The sequence below is a fragment of the Dromiciops gliroides genome, chromosome 1 (genome assembly GCF_019393635.1).
Source record: "Dromiciops gliroides isolate mDroGli1 chromosome 1, mDroGli1.pri, whole genome shotgun sequence".
Lineage (NCBI taxonomy): Eukaryota > Metazoa > Chordata > Mammalia > Microbiotheria > Microbiotheriidae > Dromiciops > Dromiciops gliroides.
In genome coordinates this window covers 259,530,609-259,548,324 of record NC_057861.1, presented here as the reverse complement: position 1 = coordinate 259,548,324, position 17,716 = coordinate 259,530,609, and the positions used below count along the sequence as shown (strand labels likewise).

Here is a 17,716-nt window from a genome sequence, read left to right as displayed (position 1 = left end):
CAAAATTCAATTCACCAGGGAAAGAATCTTGAAGCTATAATTTAATAAATCTTTCTAGGAAAATATGAGTACTTGTTTCCCTCTTATAATATCACATCTCATTTTCCTTCTAACTCCAAGATTTTGTATTTTAAGATTATTTAAAATCTTTTGAGGATTGGCCCTTCTTTCTGCAATGGAAAAGCATTTCTATGGAACATTACTGCAGCATAGCTTGGGTGATGTCTCAATACTTAATGCACTAAAGAGATTTGATTGAATTAAAATAAATTTAATCTTCATCAAAATTGCATAAATATTTGTAATGGAAAAGATACTTCTTGGCTGTTTTGAGGAAATATCTGCCATGGTTGTTGTATTCTTGTAGTTGACATCTCTGGCAATCACTTTTCACCTTATGTCCAAGATGAATAAAGAATGAAAGGAAAACATGAGTCAGGTTCATGGCTCCTAGTACTGTATAGCTGAAATAACTATAAAGTAGGAAGGTTAGAAGATAATTTCTAATGAAAATAGATTAGAGAACATTCAATATTTGTTCATATGTAACATCAAACTTCTATTGGGTTAAGTCATGTGGAGCCTTTTCCAGATAGGAATAGAGATGCTACTGATAAAACCTAACTTCTAACCAATATTTTGTGAATACTTTTAAAAGTCATTGTTGAAGGTAGGGGTGGAGGGAGGTGATTAATGCTGGGAACTGCTTTGCAAAGACATTCTTGGATTTAGGAGGACTTTAGTTTAGCCTGATACCAACTGATTTTTTTGTAAAGAGAGAAATGAGCTTCTGTAACATTTTTGCCTGCTGGAAAGGTTTATATTCCTTAACTGAAGTGTAGATACCCTTAGTTCTAATTGAATTTTGAGTTGACAGAATGGTAAAGTCAGCTTCCTCTGTTTATTAGGTGGCCTGAGGACCCACACGTAATGGATTTGGGGGGGAGGAGAAATTAATCGTATTAGTACATACTAATAGATGGAAGAAACTTAAAAGAGGAAGTATATTTGGTTGAGAAACATCATCACCATAACTATATTATGTACATTTAAGAGAATTCAAATGAGGTTAGTTTTCTAAATTAAGAAAACAAGGGGAATATCCCATTTGGTAATTGTTGAAAGTAGATGAGGGTCAAACTAAAATGAATTCAGACATTAAAACAACAACAACGACAACAACAACAACAACACAAGGACTACAATTGAGGATTACTAATAAGTGGAATAATCAGATTGGTTTTGTGTCTTTTTTAAATGATCCTATTTACAGTTAATTGATTTTGTCCCATAATTGCCTAAGTCATGATTCTTTGTTTCTGAACTTAATTCAGAAATTTAGTTGGCCTGTAATTAGTTAAGTTTAGAAATCTAGTTATTTTGCTAATCACTCTTCTATTCTTCTGTCAAGGAAATCTGTTACCCTTGAAGGATGTAGGTGTACACCAGGGAGTCTGGTCTAGTATCTTTCTACCCCGAACCTATCCTTTAAGGATGTTTGGTTTATTATCTAAAGAAGTCTGATTCTCTATTTTTGTCCTTGCAGATGCAGCTGGACTCAAACAATGAACAATACTTTGTCACAGGAGAGAAGGAAGGGGTGGTTGCTAGTCCTCATTCCCAATTTCCTTCCACTCATATTTTCTTCCATCTATGATGCTAGGCCTTTGTATTTTCTTTACTCCCCCAAATTATGAATGAGAGCTGTCCCCCTCATTTGGGGTCTTTGCTTTCCTGGGAAAGCTGAGATGTTTTATTGTTAAGTTTATATGTTACTAATAAATTATTAATGCTTGGGATTTGATGCCTCTATCTATCTTAATTTTTTAAACTGTTATATAAATAAAGAAATTGGACAAATGTAGATAGGCTAAACTGATTCCTGCTAGAAATATTAACATTGACTGTTTTCCTTCCTTCCTTCCTTCTTTCTTTCTTTCTTTCTTTCTTTCTTTCTTTCTTTCTTTCTTTCTTTCTTTCTTTCTTTCTTTCTTGCTTGCTTTCTTTTTCAGGGCAATGAGGGTTGTGACTTGCTCAAGGTCACATGGCTAGTAAGTGTCAAATGTCTGAGGTCAGATTTGAACTCAGGTCCTCCTGAATCCAGGGTCAATGCTTTATCCACTACACCACCTAGTTGCCCTTTTAAGGTCTTTTGGAACAGGATCTGTATGTATCTTTATAGGATCATAAATCTAGGACTGGAAAGGATTTTGGAACTCATTTTGTCAAATCCCTCATTATTCATTTGGTACCTAACCTTTAAATGAAGATAGGGAGTCTATTAAGTAGAGACTACAAAGGCATGTGTTCTGGGCATAAGGATGTACTTGTGTAAAGATACATTGGGAGATGGAGTTTTGTCATTCAACAGTCAAGAAGATATTGATTAAGCACTTACCATGTGACAGACACCATACTTACTGTTGGGGTTACAAAAAAGGCCAAGAGTCCCTGCCCTCAAAGAGTTCATATTCTGATGGAGTAGAAAACATAAAAAGTCATGCATACACACACACACACACACACACACACACACACACACACACACACACCATAAATGGAAAGAAATCTCAAAGAGAAGGACCAATTGTTGGTGGAAGAAGGAAAGGAAAGTCTTCTATAAATAATGAGATTTAATATGAGTCTTGCAGGAGGTAAAGGTGACAGGGGAGAGCATTATGGCTGTGGGCTACAGTCAGTGCAAAGTTTCAAGGTGGGAGTTGGAGCTTTATGTTGGGGGAATTACAAGTAGTCCAGTATATCTGGATCATAGAGGACATAGAGGAAATTAAAGTGTAAAAAGACTTATCTTTTTAAGATAAGAAGAGAGCAGGTTGTGAAGTGTTTTAAATGCCAAACTGAGGATTTTATATTTGATTTTTGGAGATAATGGAAGCTTATTGATAATATGAAGCTTATTGAGTAAGGTGTATGTGTGTGTGTGTGTGTGTGTGTGTGTGTGTGTACACACATTCATGATCACATGTGTATGACATGATGAATCCTGTCTTTTAGAAAAATCACTTTGGCCACTATTTGAAGGATGGATTGAAGTGGAGAGAGATTGAGGTCAACCAAAATGATATGGCAATAGACAATGCATGAGGAAATGAGATCCTGCACCAGGGTGGTTGTTGTGAGTAGAGAAAATAGAAGGTATACAAGAGATGTTGTCAAGGTAGAAGTGATAAATTGGCAACAGATTGTGTATGGAGGGTGAATGTGAGTGAGTTGCTGAAAATGATGCCTAGTTTGAAAGTCTCTTTTACTGGGAGTTAATTGTTGCCTTCAACAATAGGGAAATTCAGAAGAGGGGAGAGTTTGGGAAGAAAGACAATGAGTTCTGTTATGGACATATTGCGTTTGAAATGCCAATAGGATATATGTTTTGAGATGCCCAAAAGGCAGTTGATACAGTGAGAATGGAGAGGTTAGGGCTGGATATATAGATCTGGGAATCATCTGTACAGGGATATTTGAATCCATGGGAACTGACGATGATCACCAAGTGAGATATTATAGAGGGAGAAGAGAAGAGGGTCCAGCCTACAGTTAGTGATGTTAGTTTGACTAAAATAAAGAGTATTTTAAGCAGAATGATACAACATAGCACTGGAAAGTGAAGTAGGAACCATATTATTGCATACCTAAAATGCCTGACTGCAGATTTTATGTTTTATCTAACAGTCCTGCTCTGCCCTAGGATGCGAACATCTGAAGGATTATGGGAGTATTTGTGGCACCACAATTTAGGAAAGTCATTGTTAAGTTGGAAGGCATCCAGAGGAAGACAACAAGGCTAGTGCAGGTCCTTTCATCAGTGCCATATAAAGATCAGTTGAAGGAAGTGGAGATGTTTAGGCTAGAGAAGACAAAGCTCATAAGGGACATTATAGCTATTCAAAAGGTTGTCACATGCAAGAAGGATTCAGTTTGTCCTCTTTCACCCCAGAAGAAAGAACCAAGAAAAATAAATGGAAATTACCAACAAGAGAATTTAGGCTTGATAGAAATAATAATATCCTAACGATTAAAGGTATCTAAAAGTGGAATAGGCAGCCCAAAAATGGAAAAGCTTGTGAAACTGGGTCACTAGAAAGATGATGTTATCATTAATAGAAGTGGAAAAATTGAGGTTAAGGATTACATTTTGGGAATTAAGTTGTGTTCTGTTTTGGACATGCTGAGTTTGCAATCAAAGATGATAACTTGAGCAGTAAGTCCTCTATAGTAATCCTGAGTATAGTAAAGTTGGGCCTCTCATCTATATTCACTGTGTGATCCTGGGCAAGTCATTTAACCTCTGAGTGCCCCCAAATACTTTTCTTAACATTATAATTGTACAACCTTTGCTGAACTGCATTGGTAGATCAGTATTTCCTTGTTAGAAGTTCTCCATAACAATGAAATGACAGTTCCAGATCTCCTCCCTACAAAACCAAACCAAACAAAACCAAAAAGTGCATGTGTACATATATGCAACCATTTGGAGAGAATTAAAGAAGGCTTAATTTCCTTTATTTTGCTCCAAAATATTTTTACCCTTCCCTCCCCTCTTTATCCTAAGGGTATTCTCCACATCCAGATAGCCTGGAAACAGCATTTATTGATTCTTTAATATGTTTTAAGCCAGAAGTATTCTCTAGCCAAAATAGTTTGTGAAGCACTAATTAAAGAGAGCACTCAAAACATGGGGAAAGGTCAGCTTCCCTCATATGAATATATTTTTTTTGTGAAAAAAAGGTCACCTTTATTTAATATTAGTAGGGTGTATATGTAAGTCATTAATTCCTTGACAGCTTTTAAAACATTAGTTACAGTTGGCATGTTAAACTTTTTTAAAAATCACATTCCCAATGGCATTAGAGAAGGTTCAATAAGGTCCACTTATGTAATTGATTTAAGATAGACTGCATGTAAGAGTGGCATCAAAAAGATTTGGGTTTTCATGAAACAGAATGGAGAATTCAATAACCTTCTAGGTCAGGGGTTCTGAACCTGAGGTCCTTGGTCCCCTCAGACATTCATGTTATACTTTAGGGGGTCAGTGAACCTGGAGGAGGAAACAAAATCTTAATTTTCACGTTATTTTCACTCTAGTTAAGCTTCAGCCAATGTGTGGTTATGCTAGTGTGAGAATTTCCCTCACAAATGCAGATCACAGCCCATCTATGACTCAGTAGATGATCAAATCAGTCAATACTGAAATTAATTTAGGTTATTCACCGGAAGGCTAAATACTGAAGATGAAGCTGAAAGCGTTTACTTGCATAACAAGAAGGCCTCTTTCATAAAGACCCTGATGTTGGAAAAGATTGAAAGCCAAAGGAAAAAAAGAAGAAGACAATGAGATGGGTAGTATCATGAAAAAGCAAACTTGAGCTTGGACAGACTTTGAGAGATGGTGGAAGAAAGAAGGGCCTGGAGTGCTATGGTCCATGGGGTCAAGAAGAATCAAACATGACTGAATGACTTAACGATGATGACATTGACAACAACAACAACAACAACAACCATAACCACCCCCATGAAATGAATCCCAGGAAGTTTCTTGAGATATATAGAGGTTAAACTAAGGACTTGGATTCAGGAGGACCTGAGTTTTGATTTCTCTGTCAAAATACTTTCTAGCTATGTGATTTTGGACAGGCCATTTAACCTCTCTGTGCCTCAGTTTCATTATATATAAAATGGGGATAATAATAGCACCTAACTCAAAGCTTTGTTGTGAAGATAAAATGAATTAAGATATAGAAAGTACTTTGCAAACCTAAAGGTAATATATACATGATAGATATAATGTATTGTTGTTGTTGTTAATTTGCAAGTGCTAGAGAAAGCATTTGAACTCAGGCCTTCTAGAATCCAGACCTAGAACAGCATTATTCCATACTATACTTACTTAGAGTGTTTTTACTACCATACTATTCTAATAGGAATATTATATATTTTTCAGGTACTTGTACAAGAATGAAATTGATACAATAGATGCCCAAGCATTTAAGGGGCTTATATCCTTGGAACAGCTGTAAGTAATGCTAATCTAATATATTGAAACACTGATTGAATCCTTTAAGAAGCCAAACAACCTAATGTTTTTCTTTTCCTACAAAGTTCAAAAGTGATACTATATACTTACATGCACATATACATATATACGCACATGCCTTTTATGCTTTATGTTAAAATTATGTTATATTCTAAATAACTGTAACAATTCTTTTACATTTAACAGCTTCAGTGTTTTGTTTTTGTTTTTGTTTTGGCAGGGCAGTGTGGGTTAAGTGACTTGCCCAGGGTCACACAGCTAGTAAGTGTCAAGTGTCTGAGGCCAAATTTGAACTCAGGTCCTCCTGAATCCAGGGCCGGTGCTTTATCCACTGAGCCACCTAGCTGCTCCCCAGTGTTTTGTTTTTTTTTTAAATAAAAGTTGTAGATATTGAAAGTTAAAATGGACCTTAGAGAACCTCTAGTCCAACTCCCAATAGCATTTAGAGCTGATAGGAAGCTTGGAAATCATCTATACCAAACTACTTATTTTACACATAAGGAGATAGGGGTAGAGAGGTCATATCACTTGCCCAGTGTCATCATAGATAGTATATTTATGATCCAGAATTCTAATTCAGGTTCTTCAATGCCAGTCACCCCTCTCTTCCCACTATAGCTTGCTGGTCTCCTTAATTTTACCAAGAAGGAAGCTGAGGAGGAGAGATAAGTCACACTGTGGCACTGCCAGTAAGGCCTCCTAGCTAAATTCCCAGTCCAATTTTCTTTTTGCTACATAAAACTGATAATGTGAAAACTATGCATGATGCCCCTGCAAACTGGCACATCACTATCAGAACTGCAGGTTGAAATATAAATCTCACTATAAGAAAAAGACAAATTAAGTGAATAAGGCCACCCAACTAAAATTGGATACTATATTCCAGATTTTTCATAATGCCTGAGTCTTTGTGAGACAAATCCTGCTGCTTGTATTTGAAAGCATTGTCCACGCTGACCACAGCTTTAGAGACGCGCTTCAGTTGAGTGGCAAATATCCTTGTTTATGGTGTTTATATAAGAAAAGCTTTAAGATATCATTTGTTATTTATGTACAGTTCTTAATAAGACTTTAATAGCAGAAATCTATGATTGCTGGCTTGAGGGAAACCTGATTTAATAACAGTAGATAAAGAAAAGACCTAGAGATTTTAGTGGACTGAAAGTTTAATATGTCAACACTGTGGTAGCAGTGCAAAAAGCTAATCTTTTTTTTCTCATCTGTAAAATGGAGATAAAAATAACCTCTACTTCCTAGGGTTGTTGTGAGAAGCAAAGAGATAATAATTGCAAAGTGCTTAGCATGGTGCTTGGGACACAGTAAGCACTATATAAATGTTAGTCATAATAATGTTATTATCCAATAATTTATTTATATTATTTATTAATTAACTATTAAGTAATTAATAATAATTACTATTCATGCCACTTTAGACTGTGCTAATACTCAGATGAGAAGTATTGTATAGTGGAAAGAACACTGGCTTTGGAGTGAGAGGATTTAAGTTCAAACCCCATCTCTGGTACTACCTATTTGACTTTGGGCAATTCACTTAACACCCTCAGAGCTTCACTTTCCTCATCTGCAGAATAAAGGGGATGAATGTCTCCCTTCCAAATTCTCTATCACTGTCAAAGGCAACACCATCTGCTCTGTCCCATAGGGTTGAAATTTAGTTGTTATCCTTGGCTCTTCATTTTCTTGAACCCTGCCCCACTCACATCTAATCTGTTGCTAAGGCCTATTGATTTCACCTTTGAATACTTCTCCTTTTCTCTATAACTGCCATCTCCCTGATGCAGGCCCCAGTCTCCTCATGCCTAGATTACTACTATAGCTTGCTGGTGGGTCTACCTGCGGCAAGTCCCTCCTCATGCTAATCCATCCTCCACTCAGCTGCCTAAGTAATTTTTTTTCTTTTTAAGAATTTATTTAGAATTTTATTTTTCCTTAATTACATGTAAAAACAATTTTAATGTTCATTTTTAAAACATTGTGTTCCAAATTCTCCACCCCACCTCCACCCTGCCGAAGAGGGCAAGCTATTCAGTAAGTTATACATGTGTAGTCATGCAGAGAATTTCCCTATTCAAGTTGTGAAAAAAAGACAAAAGAACCTCAAAAAAGTAAACTAAAAAAATTTATGCTTCAATTTGTATTTAGACATCATCATTTCTCTGGAGATGGATGATATGTTTAATCATAACTCCTTCAGAGTTGTCTTGGATCATTGTATTGCTGAGAATAGAAAATTCATTCTCAACTGATCATCTTACAATATTGCTGTTACTTTGTATACAGTACATTTCACTTTGCATCAGCTCATAGAAGTCTTTCCAGGTTTTTTTGAGAGCATGCTGCTCATTTCTTATAGCACAATAGCATTCTATCATAATCACATCCCAAAATTTGTTCAGCCATTCCCCAATTGATAAGCATCCCCTCAATTTCTAATTCTTTGCACCAGAAAAGAGCTGCCATAAATATTTTTTGCACATATAGGTCCTTTAACTTTTTCTTTTTTATCTCTTTTGGGGTACTGACCTAGGAGTGGTATTACTAGGTCAAAGAGTATGGATACTTTTATAGCCCTTTGGCCATAGTTCCAACTTGCTCTATAGAATGTTTGAATCAGTTTACCTCTCCACTAACAGTGCATTAATGTCTCATTTTCCCCATATCCCCTACAACATCTGTCATTTTCCTCTGCAATCCAATGCAATGGGTATGAAAGAGTACTCCAGAATTGTATTGACTTGCCTCTTTCTAATCAATGAGTTAGAACATTTTTTTAATATGGCTATAGGTAGCTTTGATTATTTCATCTAAAAACTGTTGATATCTTTTGTTCTATACTCTACAGTTAAGAAAGACTTTTCACAAAAATCCAGGGGAGGTAACAACATAGTTATTTTTTCTCCCATTTTGCAGATTAAATAAAACTGAGGCTCAGAGAGGTCGACAACTCAAGGTTTCACCTGTGTTGGGTTTAGAAAGCCAGGTCTTTGTATTCCCTATCTAGTGCCTTTTTCACTAAAGTTATGCTGATGTTCATCATTTAAATGTGTTTACAAATGTTTTATAAACATTTAGTATAGTAAAAGGCCTAATTTATATTTAAGATGCACATAATTCCCATCATTAAATATTTTAAATTCTAAAAATAATTAGCTCTTTTTTATTGTCAATGAGTAATGCTATCCTCATTTTTTAGATGCTGTGGAAACATGCAGTTCTAATTTCTATTTTTAAAGCACACTAACACTCCTACTTTCTTATGTTGGCCTGTAAAGAAAGAGGGTTCTTGTTAGCTAAAAATTTCATATTTAGTCTTCTATTTAGAATATAATAAGTTATGTTAATCCTCACTCTGCAAGTCAAGTTTGTTTTGAACTATGTCTACACAATAGATATAGGCAACACAAAAATTTGGATAGTTCAATTTACTTTGAACCCTCCACAGGGCCCCAGGTGGCAAGGCCTAGAAAGAACATTCTTGTCACTAGCAGGATTGTTAAAGATGCTATGTCAAACTGCCCTGATTCTGCCTGACTAATCCAAAATCAGCCTTTGATGATAACTTAAGGCATCTTTTGAAGATGGCATTTTTAGTTCAATGTCTCAGATGTTTGATTTATTTTTAACAGTAAAAGTTCTATAACTGGAGCCTGTTTCAATGGCATGTGTTAGTTATATTGTTCAATAGGACTGTTTTCCTTATGTTGGTCATGAAAAAGGAAATTACGATTAATTAAAAAATTCATTATTGTCTTTTGTTTTTAGACCATACTTTCCCATGATCCAGAAATGGATTTTCCTTTGTAACAAAGAAAACAGATTAAAGCAAAACTGATTGACATAGAACAAGTTCTAGCAATGTGTACCTAATTCTACAAGCATAGTCTTCCATTTCTTTACTGAGAACCAAGAGGTGCGTTTCCTCATAAATTTTGTAGGATCAAGATTGCTCATTGTAATTTATCTGGTTCATTACCTTTTAGTGTTGTTTTTAACTAACATTATTATCATCCCTATACATGTTGTTTCCTGGTTCAGTTTAGTTCATATAAATCTTACCAAATATATGAATTTTTCATATTTAAGAGAGGAAGCAGATAATGGAGTAAAAAGGAGAGGGAAAGTGAAAGGAGAGAGAGGAAGAAGGAAGAGTAACATTAAGGGGGTGAAGAGAGGGGAGATGAGAAAAAAAGATAAATCAACAAAATTTTAAAAAGAATAAAGTGAAATCCTCATAGAAAGGAAATGCAAATCATTATCAGAAGCTATGATGCACAATTAAATGTCTGCAAACCAGAGAACTCAAAAGAGATGAATGATCATGTAGAAAAATATAAAATTCATAAATTAACAAAATAATAAAGAGCTCTTGGCTCCATATTAAAATGAGAAATATTGTATAGTAAGCTTTGAATGATCTACCAAACAAAGAAACCTTCATTTTGATGTATGTACAAGTTATTTATAATTATTTTTATTATTGCTTATATTTTATTATGTTTATTTGCCACATTAGTTGGCCATCTTCCAATCCATTGGTGTTCATTTTATCCCATTCTTTGCTACTTCCCAAAATCTAGTATAAATATCTTGATGTATAATGAATTTTTTTCTTTTGTCTTTGACCTTATTTTGTGAGAAGTCAAGCAGTGAAATCACACTAGGCAAAAAGGTATGGTGTGAGTCACTCTTTTTGTAACATTCCGTATTGTTTTTGAGAAAGGTTAGAGCAATTCACAGCTCCCTCAAGAGTGTATTAGTATACTTGTTTTCCCACATCCCTTGTGACATTAAATATTTAGCCTTTTTCTCCTTTTTGTCACTTTGGGGGTGTGAGGTAAAACTGCAGAAGTATTGTAATTTGTTTTTACTGTTGTTATTAGTGATTTTTAATATTGTATCATATGAATGCTGATAGTTTTCAAATCTTCATTTGGAAACTTCATATCCTTTTGCTATTAATCTATTATGATATGGCTATTGGTTGTATATATTTGCATCAATTCTCTATATAAATTGGGTATCAGATTTTTTTTATATTTAATATAATAATTTTCTCTACTAAACTACTTCTCTTCTATTCTAGCTAAATTGATTTTGTGTAAATTCTTTTTAATTTTATATAATAAATATGATCTGTTTTCTATTTTGAAGTCTTTATCCTATGTTTGGTTATAAATTTCCTCTCAGTCATACATTTTTAAAAATTTATTTTTTATTTTTAAATTTTATTTGTGGGGCAATGAGGGTTAAGTGACTTGGCCAGGGTCACACATGTATTAAGTGTCAAGTGCTCTGTGTCATATGATGGCCATGGATTACAATATTATTTCTGAGTCTTTGAAACATGTATGAAAATAAAGTTCTCATGCAGGAGGCTGGTATCTTAAGGGATCTTGGCAAATCACTTATGATACCAATCCTTCTGCTATGCACACTTTTGCTATTCACTTATATTTCTGGAAATGATTGGCTAATTTAGTCATCCATGGAATTGAAGAAACTAGAAAATTAGTAGGGATAGATATGTGTGTATGCATATATGTATGTATGGATGAGTACTGTTATCTGTACTACTTCATGTAGGGTTAGATAGAAAAGGCAAGGTGAGAGATCAGCATTGCAAAATATAAATTTCCTTTGGAGAATTTAATTCTGATGCTCCATCTCTACTGCCTAGCACCATACTACTACACAGAGTAGGCATTTAGCAAATACTTGAAATTAATTAAATGAATTGCTTCTCCATGTAGATGACACTCGTCATTTCTTTGACTCTTCCATAAATCCAATCTTTATATACAAGTGATGTTTCCTCCCTCTGATCATCTGTTAACTTAATCATTGAGATAGCCACCCCTCTTCTCTTTGTCAATCACCATAATTCTTATTTATGAATGATTTTCTACAGTAATCATTATCTTTACATGATTATATAGAGAAAGGAATTATTAGCCTCATTACTTAGCCCTACTTTGTAATCAACACTTCTACTATGAATGATATTCTATTTCTTACTGACTGATGTCTGGCTTTTCCAAAAATATTCTCCTATGCTGTAAGTGGAAAGGATTCATCAATTGCTCTCTATCCACATTTTTAGTTCTTTCTTAAAAGAACTTAAAACTCCTAGGATGTTAAAGATAGAGAATACCTAGTCTAATCTGCTCATTTTAAAGAAGAGAAAACTAAGGATTAGAATGTTATTTAGCCATAGAATTAGTTGGTATCAGAGCCAATATTAGGACTTGATTAATTTTGTCTTTTAGTTCACTGTTCTTTCCACTTTCCATCTGTGCTGTTTCTATGGAGCAATGGTAAACGCCCATCTTAAAGGATTGTATAATGATTATATGCTAAAATGTGATGAACTGCCATGTTTGATGATTATTTCACACTTCATAGAGTACTGTGAAAGCATGCCTACATTTTCTTTCTGCCTAGGTCTTTTTAAGTTAAGGGAAAAGCCATAGAACTTTAATATGAGAGCTAATGAAAGTCTCTCTTTGTATGTCAATGTGTGTTTTAAGTACACAAAGATAAGTCCAATTAGTTTTTTTTTTTAATATTGGGGGCAGCTAGGTGGTGCAGTGGATAAAGCACTGGCCTTGGATTCAGGAGGACCTGAGTTCAAATCCGACCTCAGACACTTGACACTTACTAGCTGTGTGACCCTGGGCAAGCCACTTAACCCTCATTACCCTGAAAAAAATTTAAAAATTTAAAAAAATGTTAAGCACTTTTTGCGTGTGGAATACTATGAGAAATGCAAAGATAGAGAAAACATAAATTTCCCTTCATAGAATAGTTTAGTATTAAGCAGTCACACATAATCAAGTAGTCATATTATAAAATTGAATATGATAAGTGCAAAGGAAAATATAATGTGAGATCTAAGGAGAGAAACATAATTTCTTTCTGGGAAAATAACTTTATGGAGGAGGTTGAATTTATCCTGGATCTAGAAGAAAGGGAAAGATTTCACCAAGTGGCTATAATTGAGGGGGCATTTAAGGGTAAAAGAATGGTTTGAGAAAAGTACATGGATTCAGAAAAGCATAACATGTGAACCAGGGGCAAATTCAGTTTTTTTGGAGTTGAGCAATGGGAAGAGAAATTGTGTGAGAAATGGCTGGAAAGGTAACATGACTCCAGATTGTGGAAGTCTTGGAATTCCAGACTCAGTAATTTGGAGTTTATTCAATAGTCAATAAGTAGCCATTCAAGGATTTTGATTGGAGGTATGAAATGATCAGATTTGGATATGAGAAAGATTAATCAGGACACATGGATTAGAATGGAAGAGAGACTAGAAGTAAGAAGATCAGTCAGAATGTTTTTGTATTTATTCCAGTAAAGGGTAATGATTATTTTAATGTAATAGAAAGAACACAGAGTAGATAATTTGGAGATGTTCATATGACTTTACAATATCTAGCAAATAATTGGATGTGGAAGGTGAGCAAAACAATATTTAAAGATAATATCAAGGTTTTAAGGAAGGGTGGCACTACTATTGAAAGAAACAGAGAAGTCAACAAGAAACCAGGTTTGGGGAGAAAAATGACTTTTGTTTTCTGAGATATTCTTTTGAGTATCACTCTGAGTGGAGATGTCTAGTCCTAACTAACTTTTTCAATGAGAAAGTGCCTTATTTTGATTGCTGTAACCCATCTTATGGATCAATGTATGACCAGTTTATGTATTTCCATATTTAGAGGTGAGACTCAGTGATGCATCAAGCCTGTATGACTTTTTGATTCTCACAATAACCATAATATTCTCATAATTATTTTAACTATATTTTCATCCTTTTTTGACCATGATCATCTAAGAATAGTCAGTCAATAAGCATTTATCAAGCACCTACAGTATTTCAAGAACTGTGCTAGGTGCTTAAGGATACAAAGAAAGGCAAAAGCAAGCCACTCACAGTAATGGGGGAGCAACATACAAATAACTATGTACAAAATAGATAAACAGGATAAAAGTTGGACATGGTCATCAGAGGGAAGGGACTTGTATTAAGGGGATCAGGAAAGGCTTCTTATAGAGGGTGAGATTTTATCTGGGACTGGAAGGAAGCCAAATCTATACCCTATCTATTTACTTTTATAGGGCACAGTATAGGTGGCACAGTAGATAGAGTGCCAGGTTTGGAATCAGGAAGACATCTTCAGCATCAGGCACTTACTAGCTGTGTGACCCTGGACAAGTCACTTAATCCTGTTTGCCTCAGTTTGCCCATATGTAAAATGATCTGGAGAAGGAAAACTCTAGTATCTTTGCCAAGAAAACCCCAAATGGGGACTGAACAACAACATTCACTTTAATTTAATATTCAATGTATTCTTGCACAGCTGGATAAAATGATAGCTTTTTGTAACTGAAGAGGTGTAATAAAATAGAAAATTCATATTCTATAACCTTCTGCAAAGCATCTCTAAGAAAACTGTAGTAACATACAGACTGATGATAATATGTACTTAATTCTGTTCCAGCATGGTTTTGATTTCTTTTGCTAAGTCTGTATATTTTGAGAGTATCTCTGTCCTCTTCCCTTTCCTCTTTATTGCAACTTATAAATTAAAACCGCAAGTGCAGGGGACTCTTTTGTTAAACAAAAGAAATATTCGTATTAAATATATTTTGTTATGGTCCTTTTCCTTTACATGTTGAATGAGCAATTTGAAGCAGAGTCACTTGTAGCCTAATACATTTCCATGTCAAAAGTTAAACAGTTTGGTGTCTGGTTTCTTTTACAGAAAGACTGTTGCCCTCTTCTTTTCCCCACTCTATGTAGCTTTTATCAAGCTGTCAAAATCTTTTTTCAGAATATTTATTAGTATGCAAACTGAACAGACTGTCCATATATTGAGATAATTATAACCTCTCAACACCAATGACTTTATCATCCTTGAATTATTTAAGAGAACCAGCCAATCAATAGTCTCCATTTGGCAAGAGGTGCTTACATTTGTGGATGCTGAAAGTCTTGAATGTGTGTTGAGTTCAAATAGTCTTGAAACACAGTGCTAAAGATAATCCCAAAACTAGGTACTGACGCCTTAGCCCAGGGGTGAGGGTGGGGAAATTCCCATGATCTCAAGTACTGACAGCCTTATCAGTGGAAGATTTTTAATATTCAAAAACACTTGAAAAATGAGCTTTTTTTTTTTTGGAACAGTAATGTCAGAAGCAGGATCCTTTTCCCCTTTATATATATATATATATATATATATATATATATATATATATATATATATATATATATATATATGCAAGAGCAATCGAGCCTCTAAATGCATTGTTGCTGTAATCTTGTCCTCCCACCCTCGTGTCAATTCAAGTTTTTGTATGAGAACACAGAATGGTAGAGGAAGAAGGATGTTGTAGGTACAAATGATCAGGATACTTTTCTGGACTTATCCACAAGGAGATCTTGGTAGTTTTTCTGATCTCTCTAGGCACTATTAATCAAGCATCCAGCTGGCTCTAAGTAATTTCCTACAATAACTCATATTTAATAATCCTGCTGGAACATATTTGAGTTATGTGTTAGGTTTAAGTCTCACTTTTTGGTGGCACGGAAGTAATAGTTCCTCTTGACTATGCTTTTAGAGGGCATTTGCTGCTAAATATTGGAAAACAGACAGGAGAACTCGTTCATCTTCCAAGACCTTAAAATTAAGTTCTAGTCTCTTAATTTGTAGAATTAAACTAGTGTTTAGCCTTGCACAATTTTTTGCAGTTCAGCTATTGTCCATAGTCTTTGGAAGGCCACTGACTGGCTTAGAAATCACAATTATTAGTCACTACAGTAGCTTGAGATGAAGCTTGTCTAGCTCTGGTAACTTGAATTTACTGAGGTAGCAAAGAAATTTTTATGCCTTCCTTACTATATTTAACCTTTTGTAAGTCATTTTCATTCTCTTCTTCCCTGAATAAAGTTCATTGTCCTTGAAAAAAAAATGTCAGGACAAAATAAAAATGGAGTAGATCATCCTTCTTACTTTTATCTGTTATCCTCCCTTTCAGCCTGAGAGGCAGTTCTATTCATTCTATTATCTTCTTTCCCCAAAGCTTTTAAGGTATCCTGGTGGCACATTGGATAGAGAATATTACTTTGAATAAGGGAGATCAGAGTTCAAATTCTGCTTCAGACACTTATTAGCTGTATGAACCTGGACAAATCACTTTACCTTGCTGTGCTTCAGTTTATTTATCCATAAAATGGTTTTAATAATAGTACCCACATCACATATTTGTTTTGTGAATCAAACGTATATGTATGTATGCATGTATGCATGTATGTACAGGGTGGGCCAGAAGTCACAAAGGAGTTTCAATATTTAATAATTCCTTTATTTTTTGTTTTTCATTGATGATGCCATAGCATTATACTGTGTGTGTGTGTGTGTGTGTGTGTGTGTGTGTGTGTGTGTGTATGAAATGAATTTACATTATGTGTGAAAAAGCAAATTTCGTGAAGGGCAAAAAAAATTTTCAAAAAGTTATTAAAACATTGTGACTTTTGGCCCATCCTCTATATGTATGTATATGTGTGTGTGTATGTGTGTGTGCATATATATATATATATATATATATATATATGAAGTGCTTTTCAAACCTTAAAATACACCATAAATATTAACTATTATTATTATAACATGAAACAATAAAATTTTTTGTTATTTATTGTATTCATTGACTCTTGTCAATTGTCAATTGACCCTTTGAAGGAACTTAATATCTTTTGATCAATTAGTGTAATAATCTCACAAAAAAAGAGCTCTCACAAGGGATCCTGCTTTTATTGAATTATTATAGCTATCATTATTATTATGTGGTACTGGCTAGAGAAATTCCATAATCATTCAACAAACATTTATTGGTCCTCTAGTAAGGTAAAATACATAGAAGTTAGGTATGATAAATGTAACAGTGGAGTAATAGGAACCATGGAGGTGAACCAGAGAACCTGAATTTGAATCCTGTCCCTGGCATTTATTTTTTTCTTTTATACTGGGTAAGTTACTTATATGTTCTGGTTCTGTTTCCTCATAAGTAAAAAGAGGGAGGAAATTATTTCAAATATTTCTTATTGTTTGTAATCTTCTAATATTGCTTGTGAGTCTACTTCAGATTTTGGAATGAGGAATTGGGAAGCAGTGCAAATAAGGTAGAGAGAAAATGGGTGAACCGTTTAAAAATAATAATAAACATTTTTATTTAAAGTTTTGAGTTCAGGCCCTGGAGTCAGGAGTACCTGAGTTCAAATCCGGCCTCAGACACTTAACACTTACTAGCTGTGTGACCCTCGGCAAGTCACTTAACCCCAATTGCCTCACTAAAAAATATAAATAAAGTTTTGAGTTCCAAATTCTATTCCTCCATCCCTCCCTCTCCTGCCCCCTTGCTGAGGTGGTAAACAATCATGTACAATTATGTAAAACATTACCATATAAGTAATTTTATAAAAGAAAACTCAAATAAAAGAACAAAATGAAAGAAATAAAAGGAAAAATAGCATGCTTCAGTCTGTGGTCAATCAATATCAGTCCTTTTTTTGGAGGTAGATAGTATGCTTTATCATTAGTCCTTTGGGATTGTCTTGGATCATTGTATTGCTGAGAATAGTTAAGTCAT

General features: G+C 34.5%; 1 protein-coding gene across 1 annotated transcript in view; it reads left to right on the top strand.

Moving 5' to 3' along the window:
• PXDNL (peroxidasin like) overlaps positions 1-17,716 on the top strand; it is a 574,279-nt gene that overhangs the window by 285,992 nt on the left and 270,571 nt on the right. Inside the window, exon 4 of the mRNA XM_043975169.1 lies at positions 5,957-6,028. Within this exon, the coding sequence (XP_043831104.1) occupies positions 5,957-6,028 (72 nt within the window). The remainder of the gene's footprint in view (positions 1-5,956; positions 6,029-17,716) is intronic.